General features: G+C 38.5%; 1 protein-coding gene across 1 annotated transcript; it reads left to right on the top strand.

Moving 5' to 3' along the window:
- The first annotated feature begins 1,685 nt into the window (after nucleotides 1–1,685).
- On the top strand, nucleotides 1,686–17,617 carry lypla2 (lysophospholipase 2). The gene is made up of 10 exons (XM_044171916.1): nucleotides 1,686–1,750; nucleotides 7,944–8,036; nucleotides 10,209–10,240; nucleotides 12,451–12,516; nucleotides 12,835–12,882; nucleotides 13,034–13,104; nucleotides 15,350–15,423; nucleotides 15,552–15,653; nucleotides 15,855–16,025; nucleotides 16,227–17,617. Exons 2-10 carry the CDS (start codon nucleotides 7,959–7,961, stop codon nucleotides 16,275–16,277), a joined length of 693 nt encoding a protein of 230 aa, XP_044027851.1. The 5' UTR covers nucleotides 1,686–1,750; nucleotides 7,944–7,958; the 3' UTR covers nucleotides 16,278–17,617.
- Nucleotides 17,618–19,075: the final 1,458 nt, after the last annotated feature.

Genomic DNA, 19,075 nt, shown 5'->3' with positions numbered 1-19,075 from the left:
ATACAAGTAGGTGAAAAAACATAGGTGTATCTATAAATATATATAAAAAAGCAACAATGACCAACAACATACAATGTCTATATCAAGTCAAGTGTTCTGTAGATTGTAAACAAATACAATAAATATTGACTGGGTAACGTAAGAGATTACTTTATATACAGGAAGTGGGTGATTATGTACAGCATCAGAATCAGAATCAGAAACAGAAATACTTTATTGATCCCTGAGGGGAAACTCTTTTGCTACAGCAGCTCACTATCACGTCAGTGCACACAGGAAGAGAAGTACTAAGCAAAAAATATAATATGTATTTAGTATATAATATATGCATGTACATAAATAGATATACAGTATATACAGTGGGCAGGATTTATAAATGGATGATATATTAGAGCACACTCTGTATTTTAAACTGTAAATGTATTATTTATAATTTTGTAGGCAAGTGGATGTTTTAGTGTAACAAACTGGAGCTGAACAAGCTCAAATCTGTGCAGATAACAGTGGACTTCAGGAGGAGCCCCCCATCACCATACTCAGCAGCACCGTGTCTGCTGAGGAAACCTTCAGGTTTCTGGGATCCACAATCTCCCAGGGCCTAAAGTGGGCGTCCAGCATTGACACAATCATGAAAAAAGGCCCAGCAGAGGATGTACTTCCTGCGGCAGCTCAAGAAGGTCAACCTGCCGGTCCAGTCTGCTGTATGTGCATCCATCGCTGTCAGGTTTGGATCGGCCACCAAACAGGACAGGAACAGATCACAACGGGGATTCAGGACTGCAGAAAAGATCACTGGTGCCGACCTGCCCTCCATTCAGGACTTCTACATCTCCAGAGTCAGGAAACGGGCAGGAAATATCACCGCAGACCCTTCACACCCTGGACACAGCCTGCTCCAGGGTGTGAAGGGCCTCCCGTCCGGTTGGCGCAACAACCAGACACAAGAACAGTTTCTACCCACAGCCTGTCACTGTCAGTAACCCTGTAACATTAAAACCACTAACCTACAAATTACAAATTATATATTTACAGGTTAAAATACACACTGTGCTCTATCATTCATCTATACATCCTGCAGCCGTATCCTGTATATACTGTAGGCTATACAAGACATGTATACATATAGCCTACTGTACATAACCACCCACTTCATGTATATAAAGTAATCTAGTACTTTACCCAGTCGATATTTATTCCTTTGCACTATTTGTAATTGATATTTTATGATCTACAGAAAACTTGACTTGTATACATTGAAGTTTGTTGGACATTGTTGCTTTTTAATTGTATCACCTATTTTTCACCTATGTAGGCCTACATAATAGTTCTGTGTTTATGTTTGGCTGTTTTTGTTCACTTTTTTTTTTAGCTGTATGTCTATTTATATCTTCCTGTAAATTGTTCTGTGTGTAAGCACATCGAGAGGTGTATGTGTACACATATTTGGCCAATAAAGCTGATTCTGATTCTGATACAGGGTTATTGACACTACTTAGTGATTTTTAACCACTGTATATTGATCATATATTGGGTTATATTGATTATATCTGTAATTTTGTGAGGAAACAAAGTCGTGTTCATGGATGTATCGTAAGATAATCAGAAAATAAGCTCTCATAATATACCGGTATCCATGAACGTACAGCAGGGCGTTGCTATGTGATGACGTCTCCACGCTCTGTCCCCGCCCCCTGCTTGTCTGCGGCCAGTAGCGGAAGTTCCGTTCCGTCGAGAACTGGGACAGCAAGCGGTGAGTGTATGAATTTGTATTAGTAAGCGGGCCGCGGGTTTAATTTTTACCACTTTATCCAGGTCCAAACTGATTCTTGTTTGAGCCTTTTGGTGGTTAAGGGGTCTTCTAAAAAACGGCCCGCGTTAGAGGTTCGAATTTGAATCGTAACGTTAGCCCGAGGTAGGCGAAGAGAGACACCGGCAGACGACAATACAATCAATGTGTGTGTGCGCGTCGTTAGCTAGCAGCTCTACTACCACTTGCCCCGGTTATTGTGTGTGTGTGTGTGTGGCGGAGGGGGGGCAGCTAAACCGGGATTAAACGCAAGTGCTTTGCGCTGCTGAATGCCATCACTACCGAGGACGACGGGTCGTACAACATAGCTAAGCTTCAACCATTCATTGTCTCCTTCCTCTTCGACACCCACGCCACCCACTTCCTCTGCTTCAGCTGCCTAAACTAATTATTTTTTATTCGCTAACAATAGCCGGTTTAACCTCACTGTTTTCGGTTTGCTCTTTTGACTTGTGAGTTTCTACACCAGCTAGCTAGCCGAGCTATTAACCTCCAGCAGCAGCGGAGGAGGGAGGAGGGGGATGCCTGTCACTCAGTGCCGCATATTATCCTGTTGTTTGCCAGCCATCCGTAGCCATTGAGCAAAGAGCTGTCTGAATGCAGCAGCCTGGTGTGTGTGTGTTTGTTCAGCCGATTGACGTCCACACACACACACACACACACACACAGACTGCAGCACGCTTCTGTTTTTTTTGTGTGTGTGTTTGTTTGACTTAAATGCAATTGGAGTCATGCAGGATGGAGACTCGTGATGCGCTTTAAGTTGGCTGCAACACAGGAAGCGTTTTTCTTTGCTTTCTTTCCTGGTTTGTGTCACCTGAGAAATTCCTATTGAATTATGTTTTCCAACATTTTGACTCAAACATCTGAGAATATTTGGAGTATCGCAGTTGGTGCTTTGATGCTTATTTTATTGTGACAGAGCAGTATCACTTGACTACAACGCAGCCTTTTGATACCAGGAAAACATTTTTACTCTAAATCAAGATATCATGATGACCACAATGCAAGATGATATCCACTATCATTTGACATGATCCATATTTATATCCATTAGCTGTATCTAGTAAATCAGCTTGTAACCGTTTAGAAAGTATTTTGGGGCACTTTATTCCTTTGGACAGTAGACAATAGAAACATGACTGATGATGAAAGTGAATGAGGGCTGAAGCGATGGGGGGTGGCATGCAGCAAAGCTCCCCGGCTGGCCTCGAACCAGCGGCGATGAAGTTCATTGTCAGTGCCTTAAACCCATAGGCCAACACGGTGCCCCGACCAACCGTAACTTTTATAACATGTGGTTAGTGCTAGGAAAGCAACCAGTGATTGTTTTCATTCATCGATTAATCATTTAATGTAGTAAATGTAAAGGAAATAGTAAAACGGAGCTAAAGGCGAGGTCTTAGAAATGCTAATTTTGTCTGACCAGCAGTTCAAAACTCAAAATGATAGAATTTACAATGATATAAAACAGAAAAAAGCAGCAAATGCTTACATTTTAGCAGCTGTAACCAGCGAATGTTTGGCTTTTTTTGTTTGATAAATGACTTTAATGAATAACCAGTTAAGAGCTGAAATGATTAGTCAATCAACAGAAAATTAATTGGCAAACAATTTTGATAATAAATTCATTGTTTCATTCATTTCTCAAGCAAAAATGTAACATTGTCTCCTTCCAGCTTTGCTAATATGAGGATTTTCTGTTTGTCTCTTTTATGTATTCAGTTTGAATTAAGTATCTGTGACTTTTAGACTGATTTCAGACAAAACAAGCAACTTTTAGATGTTACCATGGACTCTGGGAACGTGTGATTGGCTTTTTTTCCCCTGACATTTTATAGACCAATTGATTAATTGACAGCATAATTAACAGATAATGAAAATAATTGTCACAGTCACGTTCCCATTCACAGACATCAGGAGAAGACTGAAGATATCTCAATCACTTAAATCCAGTCAGCAATATCTGTCATTTCTACCCATAAATGTTGGAGGTGAACGTATAGTTTGTGCATTTCCATCCACTGCTGAAATATTGATCATTACTGGCAAAGGGTTGTGGAAAATTAAAGGAAACATTCATATTTAGGTTGTTGCTGCATCCGTTAAGTTGTTTAAGTAGTGCACGGTCAGGAGATGGATGCATTGATTAAACAGACTTTGTATACTGGAACAGGTCCTGTTTTCAGTTGTTTTGGACCCAACCAGAATTGGACTAGATGCTCGCACACAGCGTGACGCTATTTTTAACCACCGGCCTCCTCCAGAAGCGTAGAGAGTGAGCCATTGTTTTAGAGCGTGCATTGAAAACCCTCATGGGGCATTATGCTGGAAGTCCGCCTTACGGGTCATTGTTCATCTGCTGAACAATAACAGGTGGAAAAAAAGGGTATAAAAGTGATTAATCGCCTCTTTGCATATGCTGCCTATTTTGGGGGCTTGTCCTACTTGTTGGAACAGATTGTCCGATGTTCCTGCACTCCTCTATCTCTCACTCCTCTCTATCTTTTCTTATCTCTTTGTTTCTTCCACTCCTCTTTATTTTGCGGTCTGCTTTTAGTCCTATTATCTATGTGGCTCTGTCTGTTCCCACTCGGGCCAGAGTGTACCGAAATTACATTTGTTTAAAAAATAAATAAATTAGAATTTGGTGATAATGAATGCACATCTTGCGATGCACCTTTTTATTACATCACGTTTTGTTCGTGTCATTTTCTCAAACAGAATCATACCGAGGGATCGATGGAAGAAGTACTCACGTCTTTTACTTAAGTTAAAGTACCAATACTTCAGTTTCAAAATACTCCTGTACAAGTCTGCATTTAAAATCCTACTTAAGTACAAGTACAGATGTTTTATCAGCAAAATGTACTTAAAGTATTAAAAGTACTCATTCTGCAGAAAAATGGCCCCTGTGACTAATATATTATTATATCTTACATTATTAGATTGTTACTGTTATTTTACTCTTGTTTAGCTGTTTGAGTTGGAGCTAGTTTTAGCTTCTTTATATGCAGTTATGTAGTTTAGTCCAGTGGTTCCCAACCTGGGGGTCAGGCCCCCTCCAAAGGGTCACAAGATAAATAAATCTGTGGGGCCATGAGGTGATTAATGGGATTGAAAAGAAGAAAAAACTTCTACTACACAAATTTGTATATTAAAACTCTCTCCCATGTTTTCTTTTTTGTGAAATATTGGATAATTTGACCTCTTTGATCCTCTAACTGTTATTTAAATTAAATGAAACCATCACTGTTTGGTGTAACTGCTAACAACTCATTGACGTGTGAAATGTGACCCAACTAGACACAAGTCAAAAAGGTTGGGATCAGTTGGTTTAATCTTTAACAACACATTGTATTTTATGAGCTTATAATATATTTTTTAATTGTGAAATCTGAATCTGAAAAGTAGACGGTAAATGTAGTGGAGTAAAAAGTACAATATTTCTCCCTGAAATGTAGCGAAGGAAAAGCATAAAGTAGCATAAAATGGAAATACTCGAGTAAAATACAAGAAAAACAGTACTGGAGTAAATGTACTTAGTTCCGTTCAATCACTAAAAACATACATGTGGATATTTCCCTTCTGATAGCCTTTGATGCTTAAAGATTCAAACCAGAACTTTCTACACCACTGAAAGAGACTATTTCCTGGTGCTTAACTCTGCTCAGTTATTATTCAGCTATTACTCATTTATGAAGGGTCAGGATGCAGGGCAAAAACAACCCTCTTTTGTCTACACTTTGGACGCTTAAATCACACATTTACCTACCACTTCCACGTATTTTAGCTGTGAATATGACCTTCAGATGATAAGCGCTAACACACAGGCCACGGGAAAAACGGCCATAACAGCGGTGCAATTTTAACTCGCGTAGAGTATTATCCCACTCAAGGCTTACACATTAACCTTTGTGTTTCAGACGTTTTCTCATCTCCACATCGCCTATTTGCAAATCAGGCAGCACGCCATCTGACCCGCCCGTTCCGTCTTGCCTCATCCTGTCCCACATCATCAGAAAGTTATAGGGCATTGAGGAGCGAAGGCTTTTACTGCTCGACTTTCCTGTAAAACAACCACCTGATCTCATGCTTGTTATCGGTGGCTGACTCACTGTGCAGAGGGATGGACGTCTGCGGCCGATTTACAGAGTACAGTACAGGGAGAGGGAGTGTGTTTCATTTAGTTAATGAGTCTCGTCAGTTACAGCAACCTGCCCGCCTCACACAAACACCGCATGACTACTGTTTTAGGTTCAGCAGCAGGTTCATTATGTGTGTTTGTGCGTATAAGTGGTATGTTCAGCTTTGTTGTTCCTGTCTGCGGACTGAATGGCTGCGCTGATAACCAGTGAGCTGTTCATTGTCAGACTTCATGACAGACACCACTGTACACGGCGCTGCCCATTACATGTGTCTGCAAGTCCCCTGTTTTGAATAAGCTCTGCTTGTTTCAGAATTTGTCCTGGTGATTTGAACATTTGGTTTTTGACTTGTGAACAAGTTTGGAGGAAGAGAATTGTAATAAACATTTTTTTAATCTACAGTGCGCATCGTCTACTTTAACTGAAAAATTCTCTTTTTCTTTTGTGTTTTCAAGGGAACCCTGCTGTTTCCTGCATTTATATATAAATAATAGCAAATAATACATTATAATAAAATTGGTTATCATGCTCTCCATTATAATGGTAGCTAGAGCGACGATTAGTGATTAATCAATTGGTCGATTAACAGAAAATTTATCGGCAATAGAGCCCGATTTTTTTTTTTTAGGCCAATACTGATATGGATATTTTAGAGTTAAAAAATCTGATAATGATATATCGGCCCATAGTTAAACGCATAACATAAACAAAAATCTTGATACGGATCACTTAGATTTGTTTTTTAAAGAATTGTGACCAAGATATTAGACGGGACATTTTACGGTTGAAGAAATCAACTTGTCAGTGCTCTCTGGTGGACAAACTGTGTAAAAGTGAAGTGATACAAAATATAATTAATTACCTCAAACCTAGTTTGGCACTTGATGATTCTTGCTACTAATCAGCCGACATACACACTGATACCGATCTATGCAAAAAACTAATATTGGCCCATTTATCAGTCTAGCTCTAATTGGCAACTATTTTAGTAATTGATTAATTGTTTCAGTCGTTTTTCAAGTGAAAATGCCAAATATTGTAATTTTTAGCCCATATTTCTTCGTCATAGATGACAGTAAATTGAAAATCGAAACGATTAATTGAGAAAATAATCTGCAGATTAGTGGATAATAAAAATAATTATTAGTTGCAGCTCTAATGGTATTCCAACAAAAATGTTTTCTATGTAAATATCTGTATTATTAATTCACTAACCCTACTTAAAATCACATTCAGTTTCTTTGATAGATAATGTGCATCTTTACTTAAATGAGCGCTGTCCTTTACTGCCTTATCTTTGATTATAACCTGAGAGGCAAAACCCAGGGCTAAAAAAATCCCCCGAGCACAGTGCTACTCGTAAAGCTTATTGCTCTGAGTAATAATCGAAGGCTGTGTGTATTGAACAACACGAACATTTGTGGACAGTCAGAGGACATTGTGTAGATTTTTAGTGTCTAAATCAAACTGAAACTGTAGGACAAAAATATGATTTAAAAAATGTCCCTGGTTGAAATTAAGTCCTATTGAGCTTGCACAATTTGCTTGTCCTCCAGATATAGAAACCAGAGAAAACAAGTATTTCCCAATTTAATATGATGTAATCAAAAGACTCCAGAGCCTAGGGCTGGTTCATTAGAAGCAACATAGATTTGTAAACTCTTATTTGTATTATTAAAAACATTTATCATCCAGAAAATGCTCTGGAAGATCTGTCTGCAACCAGAGGAATAAAAGATGTAAAGTTTAAGCTTTGAGTAGATGTTTAAATATTTCCAGTTTTATATCTTGTCATGTGAACGGTCTCGTGGTTAGTATGAAGGCTCTGGGAATCATGCGGAAATTAAATAGGGACATTTTGCAAATTCAAATAAAGCTTTTTGCTGGGCCTCGATGCACATGATCGACAACATATTTTATGTAGTGCCACCCTGTGCTATCTGTACTCAGCCGACCTCTGGTGTTTCTGTCCTCCTTTCTGACCCCAGCACCCCCTACAGTGTATGTGTGGCAACAACATGTCTGTGCCGCTGCTCGCCGAGGCTGTGACGGTGTCTGGGATGGAGAAGGAGACCGCGGCGGTGAGTGAAACCGCACATCTTTTTGTATCTTTAATGTTATTGACACTCGTATTCAGAGCATCGTATAGTCACTGAGCAGCTGAGGATGGGTGGGGAAGGAGTGTCGACATCTAGCTCAAGGACGCTTTCAGCTTGTGGGTATCAAATGCTGCATTTTGTTTCATGATGGAAGGTTTTCTGTGGCCTTGAAGCTGCCTGACAGGTCAACCCCCAACACTTGCTTCTTCAGCTGATGTTTTGTGTAGGAACATGGAGTTTGACTTCCTCTCCAGACCTTCAAGACCTCCGTCTTGCTGCATTAAACTAGATCAGACAGTTACAGCTCTGTAGTGCTTTGATATTAAAAGGATCTTAAAACCAAAATACCTTCCCATCCGATGGGTCTTCACTTTGGCTCCTGATTTTCTAGGTAGAGAATTTAAAAGGCAGGACAAGCCTTTGTACTGTATGTTTTACTTGTAATATCCCTTTATTTGCCTTTCGACATAATGTTATTGATTGACTCATTTAAGTGGAATTAGTGTATATTGAGGCAATAACTGTATAAATTGATTGAAAGTTAGTTGTATTTAAATACTCACAGTCCTGTGTGAAAAATGTTTGAGTAATATTTTAAACATTTGTTTGACGTCACATTTACCATCATTAAGTCTGGGTATCGAGCCTCTTACTTTTTTTGTGTCCATAGCTCGGTGAGGTAAATAACATACTGATATAACTTCGACAGTCCACTTTTCCCATTTTTCATTAAACTCCAATTGTTGAATTCAAAAGAGTTTTTTAACAAGTGTTGAATATTGAAAGCTGGCAGCAAAAGGTCTGGTCAGATTGATTATCTTGTTTACTTATTCTTTGATCAGATCGTTCCTAATTTAAATAAAAATGTTGCTAGTTTCAAAATATTTTCGTCAGGCAAAGTTCCTGTTACAGCTCCTATTATTTAGTCAGCGATTAACATTTGAGAGCTTTGGCTTCTTTTGTTAAATGAAAAAAGGGGGTTTTGTACAAAAATATGTTGATATTCCTCAAAGTATGAAATCAAAAGAAGTTGTTATGGTATTGGCAGTAGTAGCCCTAACCCTAATGTAAAGTTACAATCCATGATTTACACGTCTCACCACCACAAAAATCTAAAACATAAAATTGAAACCTGCTGAAAATGGACCCAAATTGATTGACAGGGGTTTTAATGCACAGACTAAGGCTATGTTCAAACTGACCACAGTTTACCTGGTTGTTTGTAAAGACTGCAGTAAAGCAGCATTTATTTTGATTGTGATCAGTTAACAAACAAAATGCTAACAAAGTCAAACTCTTCAATTATATTTTCAGAAATGCCTGTAAGTTACAGATTGGGCCTTTTAAAAGCAATGAACACTAACTTCATCCTTAAAAAATCCCTATGATTTCTACCATTTTACTGAGTCCTAATAAACACCTTTCCTTTGTAATGAGAAGCCACACCTGTAGCTGCACCTGTAGCAGGAGGTGTAACAAATACAGTACAGTAAGCAGACAAATTGTGTAGATGATGAGTGTAAAAATGAAAGGAGTTGTTGTCAGGTACAGTGCAGGGATTTGTTGAAGACCAGGATCAAAGCTGACTGTCACTGGTTCCAGCTCTGAACCTCGACTCAAACCCTACATGGAAGAAAAGGGTTTTGATCTATGCAAAGACAGCGGAGTCACTGATTTCCAGCCAAAGAGCAGCGATTTGCCAGCTTTCCAAATTGTTGTTTTTCCCTTTCATGGTTTCTCTGCGGGGAGTAGCGTGTGTGGAAACTGGCAGTGAGAGCTTATCTTGGCAAGAATGAGAGATTGGCACCTGTTTTTCCTCTGTTTTGGAACAAGTATGCACACTTAGCAGTAGTACATCGTGTACATCAGACCGCAATGTGATAAGTTGTCTCAAAGTTCAAAGAGGGTTTTTTGTTATTTGTAAAGTGCAAGATGGAACTGAACATACCGCACCGCTCACAGGTTTCCTCCCTTCAGCAATTAATGTGTCCAATGTGGTCGATCACTGTCAAAAACTTCTAACGGTCTTTTGTTTCTGCATTTGGAGGGAAATGCTAAGAAACGTTCCCAGTTTCTTTGGTTGTAGTATGAATATGAGTAATAAATTCTGAAAAGACACTAACTACTCTAATCTAACTTTAATCTGTGCTGCAGGTGATCTTCCTTCATGGGTTGGGAGACTCAGGGTGAGTGATGTTATAATCTCTTCTTAATTCATGATGAATATCTGTACATTCAGCCCTCAGTGAAAGATTTAAAAAGTTTGTTTTTCTGTTTTTTATATTCATTTATTGATATTATTTTAACGTATACGAGAGCAATACCAGAGTAAAGGTATACTTATAATATACTTTCTACATAACTTGGGTGTCTTCATACTTGTACTCTGCATTGGCAAATTAATTTCCTGCTTCAGATATTACAACAGATACTTTTCATTGGCTGGGCCTCAAACCTCAGTTCTTTTTTTGATAAAGACTGAAACTTGTTCCTGATTTAGTTTTTTTGTTTAAAAAAAAAAAATCCAATTTCAGACTATTTTATTCAGGCAAAGTTCTGGTACAACTGCCTGTGTTTAGACAACATTTAATATTAGAAAAACTTTGGCTTCTTTTATTAAATAAAAAAAAAATATGTGAATGTTTATATTTCTCAAAGTAAGGTTTTTTAAAAAAAAAAGCCGTTTTGGTTCTGTACTAAAACTCAGTAGTATTGGAAAGTTCAAACAATATCCAAGGACCCTTGGAGCCATCACCATGCTCTGAAATCTAAACTAAATTTATGGAAACCTGATCTCAAACTGATGAACATGTCTTAACACTAAACTACAGCTACATCGAAGTTATTAAAGTTTCTGATGGTGATAAATGTTTGTTTCGATCAGAAAGAGTCAGGTATCAAAAAGTACCATTTAATGTGGGTACTGGGTAACTCGGGTATCTCTTTATCTTTATCCAGATAAAATCCAGATGAGATTAAATACACTTTTGTTCCCATTTAGCTGCAAATACAGATGTATTTACACCTTTTCAACATGTGGCTAAAAGTAACCAAGAAGAATTAGAGACTTAAACTACCTTGGGAGGGGATTTGAGTGTCCAGTGCTGCTAGGTTGCATTCAGGGCTGCAAGGTCGTGTCCTGTGTAATATTTCTGTTTGACTTGACATTATACGATAACATAAATACTACACGTTGGGTTTTTTGACTAAATTTGATTGTTTTTAAGCTAAAAGCTTAATAATCATAGGTATTCTGTATTCTAAGATATCACTGTTCAAGATCCCGTCCAGACAATCTTTCAGACGTATTAAAAAAAACCACTCTGCTTTGAATAATAATCTGTGTCCGGTTTTATGGTGTTTCCACAGAAAAGTTCAATTATCTCGGTAAACATTCTTAAAATTACATCTATTCCTTCTCCCTCACTGAAAAATCCATAAACTATGACCATGGAAATATTTTTCATTTCAAACGTTTAACTGCTGAACAAGATGTCTCCTACTTCACTGTAAAGTCCATTCTCAGTGTATGAGCACTGGAGGTTTAAAGTTTCCACATCACACTTGTGTCAGTTGCATATTGAACCATGATTGGCTTTCAAACTAGTTGTAATGTCACAAAAATCCTACTTGTACGTACACATCTTAAACTGAGCTCAGAGAAACTTTCCACCTTCAGCAGATGAAAGTGAAAACAGCCTTCAAGAGTCAAACTCTGCACAGTGAAGGTCAAACACATTTTTGATTAGAGGAGGACAAACATAAAATTGAAAAAATTAAACTGAACAAATAAAAAGTGTAATTCTATCATTTTGAACACTCCTTTTTATGAATTTTACACAGTGTTGTTTTTGTTTTATTGTGGCGGGTCAACAGTGTCTCGGCTGTGTGAGGTTCTGACCTCAGTATTCCTGAAATCCCGGCTACGGCCCTGCTTAAATTTACATTTGGCTTTATTTTATTTTTTTTATATCACATAGCTATTTGAACTGCCAGAGATGCATCAAGTGTAAATGTGGTAATTGATGCCCATATTCATGTAGTTTAATTTCATAATACACCACACACATTCACATCATGAATGACTAATTTAAAAGCTCTCAAATCAGCTCTTGATGTCGGGTGATTCACTTAATCAGATGTTAAATCGTGTCGGTGCCTCTCTACAATGGAGATCAAAATATCTCCTATGGTGGGTGCCTAATTGTACCTCAAGTGCAAATTATTATAACACGTGTAGAAGTGATATTTATTTGTAGACCACATATGGTGCTACACAATGTATTACACATTGTACTAAGCTGTAGTACATTTGGGTTTGATGTACTGCATATTAGTCATTTTGCTGAAACAGGATTAGAAACAAAGAGTTTCTTTCTCTCTTGTTTTCTGTCAGATACGGGTGGGCAGACACTTTCACGGGGATCGAGCTGCCTCACGTCAAGTTTATCTGCCCCCACGCGTAAGTCTTGTTTTCTCCGATCCTTCTGTCATATTTTATGCCTCCAACACTGTCACTTGTCAGCAGGGAGGAAAACTAACATCTTTTTCTTTGTGTGGTTGTGTGGCGTGAAGTACAACATGAACCTGTGGACAAATATACAGTTTTTTTCTGCCAATTTGCCCGACAGAGTGCAAAAGCAGCTTCAGGCCAGTAGTTTATCTATCATCCTGTCTTGCTGAGTGAATTAATCCACCAACATTTAGCTCCCGACTGCTGGTGATCTCCTACACTGACTGTCATGTTTTAATTTCTCTCCCTCCCTTTTCCCCCCTGCAGACCCCCAATTCCTGTCACTCTCAACATGAAGACGGTGATGCCCGCGTGGTGAGTTGGCGTGATGAAAGAGACGGCCTTTTAGCTCAACACTGGGTGCTATTGTTTCCCTGGAAACCACAATAGGCTCTCATATTGGCATTGACAATACTGCGATTGTATCTATTGATTTCCTTCAACGCTCGCCTCTGCGTGTGTGCAGGTTTGACCTTATGGGTCTCAGCCCCGAGTCCCCAGAGGACGAATCTGGAATCAAGAAGGCAGCGGACAACAGTGAGTTTAATGTTTTAATGCTGGTCCATAATGGCAGAGATGTACTCATACTGTGTATCGGCATGCTATCGCGATTGGATGGTATCAGCTTTAGTTATTCTATATTTTTGTTATTGATAACAAATCCCATGAAATGATAAAATCAAGTGCATTAGTTTGTCTCTCAATAATTTCCAACTTCCCTACCCTGTTGCTGGCACTCAGCTCCAAGCCCATTGGTTCCCACTGAAGACCTTAATCTTAAAAAATTGGTCACAAATGTATAGTTTCATTCAATAAACAAAAAAGGCTAAAACAGCTGGACACCGTAGCTTTTAGCAAATGTTACTCAAACAGGAGTAAATAGTGCATTTGTTGGGGACTATTTTCAGTCCTGGATTAATACCAGTGGTGGAAGAAGTACTTATACCCATTACTAAAGTAAAAGTACCAATACCACAATGTAGAAATACCCCATTACAAGTGAAAGTTCTGCATCCAGAATCCTACTTAAGTAAAAGTACAGAAGTATTAACAACAAAATGTACTTAAAGTATCAAAAGTAAAAGTACTCGTTCTGCAGTAAAATGTCTGTGAGTGATATATTATTATGACATTATTAGATTGTTACAATTAGAAATGTGTCAGTAGCATTTTACTGTTGTAGCTGCTCGAGGTGGAGCTAGTTTTAATTATTAATTAATTATTAATTAACTTAATATACAGTTAGATAGTTTAGTCCAGTGGTTTGCAACCCAGGGGTCAGGTCCCTCCAAAGAGTCACAAGATAAATCTGAGGCGTTGTGAGATGATTGAGAGAAAAAAACTTTTCTCTAATATTTCATTTTCTTGTGAAATATTGAATAATTTTACCTATTTTTTCCTCAAAAAGATATTTAAATGAAACCACGTGAGAAGTTTAGAGGGGAAATCACTCTTTGGTAGAACTGCTAACCCCTCAGAGACATCTGAAACATGACAAGGGCATGACAACTACACACTGATCTTCTGTAACAGGTCACAAGCCAAAAAGGTTGGGAACCACTGGTTTAATCTTTAACAATGTGTTATATTTTAAAAGCTTATCAAATGACCTTGTAACAGCCAGAAATTTTATGGATGAGCTGAGGCTCCTCCCAGTGGTCAGAGAGCACAACAACTCCTTTAAGTTCAGAGTCAGAATTTTAAACAAATCCTAAAAGTGACAGGGAGTGACATGTGTGATCAGTGTTTTGCAGTGGTGGAGGAAGTATTCAGATCCTTTACTACAGTAAAAGTACTAATACCTCACTGTAAAACCCTCTGTTACAAGTAAACGTCCTGCATTGAAAATATTACTTAAGTAAAAGTGTGTAAGTAAAATCAGGAAAATTTACTTACAGTAAAGTAAGTAAAAGTACTCAAAGCAGTAAAATATCCCCTGTGACTGTTATACTATTACATATTATTTCATTAGATTATTATTACTCAGGCATTAATGTAAAAGCAGGATTTTACTGTTGTAGTTGGTTGAGGTGGAGTTCATTTTTAACTATTCTGTATTGGTATGATTATTTTCATTATGGATTAATCTGCTGATTATTTTCTCCAGTAATCCATTGATTGTTTGGTTTGTAAAACTTCTGAAAATAGTGAGAAATGCCGTCACAATGACCCAGAGCCCAAAGTGACGCCTTCACAATGTTGTTGTGTCCAACCAACAGTCCAAACCTCAAAATTATTGAAAATAAATTAAAATAGTATAAAAGAAAAGCACCAAATCTTCACATCTGTGAAGCTGGAACCATGAAAAAGGACTTAAATGATAATCTAAATAGTTCCCAAACCAATTAATTTTCTGTCAGTCAATTAATTGACTAATAGTTTCAGGTGTACATTTTCATATGTTTTGATAATAATGAAGTAAAAACTACAATATTTCCCTCTGAATTGTATTATAGAAGTAGGAAGTAGCATGAGAAAAAAATACTCAAGTTAAGTACAAGTACCTCATATTTGAACTTAAGTACAGTACTTGAATAAATGTACTTATTTACATCCCCCGCTGATGTTTTGTTTGTGTGCACTCACCTGGAAAAACTTGATTGTGTAGCAGAAACAGAAATTTGCCTTGCTAGACGTCTGCTGCCCAATGAGCCAAGTTAGCACCAAGCTACCTGCCTCTTATCACACTCCTTACTCAATAACATCTGAAGGGTTTGTTTGACAATGTAAGTCGTCTCTCTGAAATGTTGAATAACACATATTTGTTCTTGCTTTCCTCTAGTCAAGGCCATAATCGAACATGAGGCCAAAAATGGGATCCCCCCACACCGTATAATGATCGGTGGCTTCTCTCAGGTAGGTCTTTATATCTTAGCATTGTGTTATATTCCACAAGAGTGATATTTGTAACACAATATATTAAAAAATGTAAATGAATGCATGTAATAAACTTCTGTCTCTCTCTCTGTCTACTTCCTCCTCAGGGCGGGGCTTTGTCTTTGTATACCGCCTTGACCTGCCAGCATCAGTTGGCTGGCGTTGTGGCCCTCAGTTGCTGGCTACCACTTCACAGGAGTTTCCCATCGGTACAGTCACAGTTTTACTGTGGAGAAGTTATATGGTTCTTCTGCCTCCTCAATTCTAACTTGGGCTGCTTTACTTTTCATATTAAAATAGTTCCACACTGCAGACTTAAACTTTCTCCAAACCAAAAGAAAAAGATTTTCTAATTTAGCCGGGTTTACTTTGCACATCGTCTAAGTCTGCGTGTTGCGTCTGTCCTGCAGGCGTCAAGCGGCAACAAGAACATCCCGATCCTGCAGTGCCACGGCGAGATGGACGTCATGATCCCAGTGCAGTTTGGTGCCATGACGGCAGAAAAACTCAAATCCATAGTCAACCCTCAGATGATCACCTTCAAAACCTACCCAGGGCTCCCTCACAGCTCCTGTCCTCAGGTACGGTACCACCATGAGTCGTGTGTGGATGAAGGGGATTTATCATTAGTAAAAATGTGTTTAAAAAGTCCATGGGTGGTGAGCATTTTTGATGCCCTTTATATCACTCGTGATGATTTAAGGAACAGATGTAACTCTCAGATCTTGTCAAATCCTATTTCAACTTTATTTTCAGCCATTATCTCTTTTGCTCTCTTGCAGGAGATGGCGGCTGTAAAGGAATTTATCGAGAAGTACTTGCCCCGAATCTGACCTCACCTCATCCCCACTATGACCCCCTGAGACACTGACCTCTCACCCCTGATCTGCCATTCTCCCACAGGAAACAGCCATGAGCACCCCCTCGTCCACACACATCGACAAAATAACAAACACACACATGAAAACACACGCACATTTGAAAATAATGATTTGATCCACACTGCTAAACAAAACATATGCTTCTCCATGCAGTGAAATCCAACAACAAACTAATTTGATAATAACATAACCAAGTGCTCACACTCACAAGTCTTAGCCTTTCGGAGGGAGAAATAATGACTCACACAATACATTCCCTTTGGTTTTATTTAAACAACCTCAGTTTTTCTCCACTTTTACCTCATTTTGCTTCATCTTAACCTTTTTTTTCAGCTATCACATCCTCCATTGCGTCAACTGCCACACCTTTCCCATTTTCATTGATGTGTCAGTTTGTAAGACATTTAGTGGAAAACCATCATTAAGATGGAGTCGGATAAGCAGGTGAACACCTACCTGATGCTGTCAGTGACCATACTAGCGCCTTAGTATCAGTCAGACTGGATTTCGCTTCCCATTCTTTTCTATGTGGAACGGGGCGAGACACGTTTGCTTTTTGTCGCGAATTGACCTACCTGAGTTAAATCTGAATCTGACTGAGCTTTGACATGTGAAATCTTGAGGCTCTCCAATGTCCAGCCAGTTTGAGAGAAAAGGTGGGATTGACTTCTCATTCAGGAAATATTGGTTGTTTATAGTCTTGCTTAATAACTGCACAGTGAAATAATACAAGTAGCAGAGAAGAAGGGATGCTGCTTGGCTGCAGTGAGTACAAGGAGAGTGGCAGAGGTTACTGACAGTAAAATATGATTTGATAAAACGTTGTATAATTTACAGCTTTGTGGACTGCTGTTGTTAGCCCGCTAGCCATGCTAGCTCTTGCAGTTTATGTTTACAACCCTGCCCAAGCTATTTCCTGTCCCCTCATGCTTTTTTGCTGCACCACACGAGTAAATTTTGCCCGTTGAAATTTGCTCCGACTGCGGCTTCACTCCAGTGTTGGAGTCCTACAGAGTCTGACTCAGGAGCAGTGAGTGCTGGCTTTAGAGCTGGAGCAGCTGGTTTCCCACCAACCCATCCATCCCACAGCCTACCACCCCATGACAGTGCACTGCAGCCTGTCCGGGTCTTACATCGCTAATCTCGACCACTTACCTATGGATGCCCCTTTTTATTAAAATACCAACATCCATGGGAGCCTCACATTTCTTTCTTTTTTTAATGAGTGTGATAAAATATCTTGAATTATATAAGGAAAATCCAATTGAAATAAAATAAAACTAATCAATCGATGCTTTTGCCAACCTGTGCTGTTTATTTCAAAACTTCCACACCTGCATGTCAGCAATCTCTTTCTGCTTTGATTATGTTTCTTTATGTAAAATTACCTCCGTTTATTTCCTTTTTTAAAATGAGATTGGAGGCTTAAAGGGGAATAACTGACTGTGTGATTTGCATGAAATAATGCCTCACTTCAGATGGTTGCAGGCCCGCACAGACTGCACGCCACGAGTCGTTTCACTGTTCCTCCCACCACCGTTTCCTCTTTAAACATTTTCCCCATTCAAGTGTTCCTGTTTCAGCGACAGACGCCCCATGAACAGCCTCCTCTCCATTTGTCCGAGTTGATTTTCAGTGGTTTTGTGTGTTTTAAACTCTGGAAACACCTGCTTCCTCCATATCTTTTTCCACGACACCAAAGCAGACCTGAGTTTAAAACTGGCTTAGACCATTTATTCCCAACAAAGTGTAAGAAAATATTCACTTCCCAGCTCCCTCCTTTGGCAACTTACTGTAACCCACTAATAGAACATAAAAGGTCAGATTTAAACTTAAACCCAACACTATTATAGTTCACTTCTTTAGAAAAAAATGGCTATACATTGGGAGGGCTTTGGCAAGAAGCTGTTCCAACATAACTGAATGGTGATTTTACAGATTTAAAAAAAAGTTAATCTTGAACAACTTGTGATCCTTGGACATTGGAGTGTAACTCTGAGGAGTCGTGTGTGCTTAAAATATATATATATCAGGTGTTCTGCATTTTCCTTTGTGAATGTTAATTTTGCTCTCCTCATGATTACCTGCTCTATATTACTGTTCTCAAACCTGATTTTTAAAAAACAAAAAGTGGAAAAGGAGGAAAGACATCTGTTTGGATTGTTGTTCACTAATCAATGAATGTCATTCTTATCTCCTTGTGTCCTTTTGTATTTTCCCGTCACTTTGAATCTCTGATGCAGCCCTGCGTTGTGTTTGCTTCCTTAATTTAGTTTATTTCTTCTCTTCTTCTCTTCACCGTGTTTTTTAATTATTCCAACATTTCCCCCCTGTGTGACGATGTCACACCGTCTTGTGTGTTTTCTCCTGGGTTGTATGTTGTTATTGGTTAAACTTTCTACATACGTGTTTTTTGTTTATTGGACTTATGTTTTGTTGTGTTTTGTCACCGTTGTCATCTCATCCTTTTTTTGTGTCTGTTTATAATGATAAGCGTTAAGAAAACATGTTGAGCGGAGACTGGTGGTCTCCGCTTTTTTTTGTTTCCAAAACACCTGTATGCGGAATAAATGACAAAAAAAAAGTCCGAGTTGAGCGTCTTTTATTTTCCATAGCTGGATAAATATCAGAAAATGAATTAACTAAAAAAAGATAGGTATGAGGAAAATAAAAATTCAAACATTTATAAAATCTATAATTAAGCAAACACCACAAGTGTCCTCTAATGGAACAAGGTGTAATCAATGCTT

Source organism: Siniperca chuatsi, linkage group LG17, assembly GCF_020085105.1.
Source record: "Siniperca chuatsi isolate FFG_IHB_CAS linkage group LG17, ASM2008510v1, whole genome shotgun sequence".
In the NCBI taxonomy this organism is placed as follows: Eukaryota; Metazoa; Chordata; class Actinopteri; order Centrarchiformes; family Sinipercidae; genus Siniperca; species Siniperca chuatsi.
The sequence above is the reverse complement of the archived record's forward strand: the minus strand, read 5'-3'. Positions and strand labels throughout refer to the sequence as shown.

Coding starts and splice junctions, on each gene's coding strand:
- lypla2 (XM_044171916.1), top strand. CDS start 7,959: ATGTGTGGCAACAACATGTCTGTGCCGCTGCTCGCCGAGGCTGTGACG. Junction 8,037..10,208: donor TGGAGAAGGAGACCGCGGCG/GTGAGTGAAACC, acceptor TCTGTGCTGCAG/GTGATCTTCCTTCATGGGTT. Junction 12,883..13,033: donor AAGACGGTGATGCCCGCGTG/GTGAGTTGGCGT, acceptor GCGTGTGTGCAG/GTTTGACCTTATGGGTCTCA.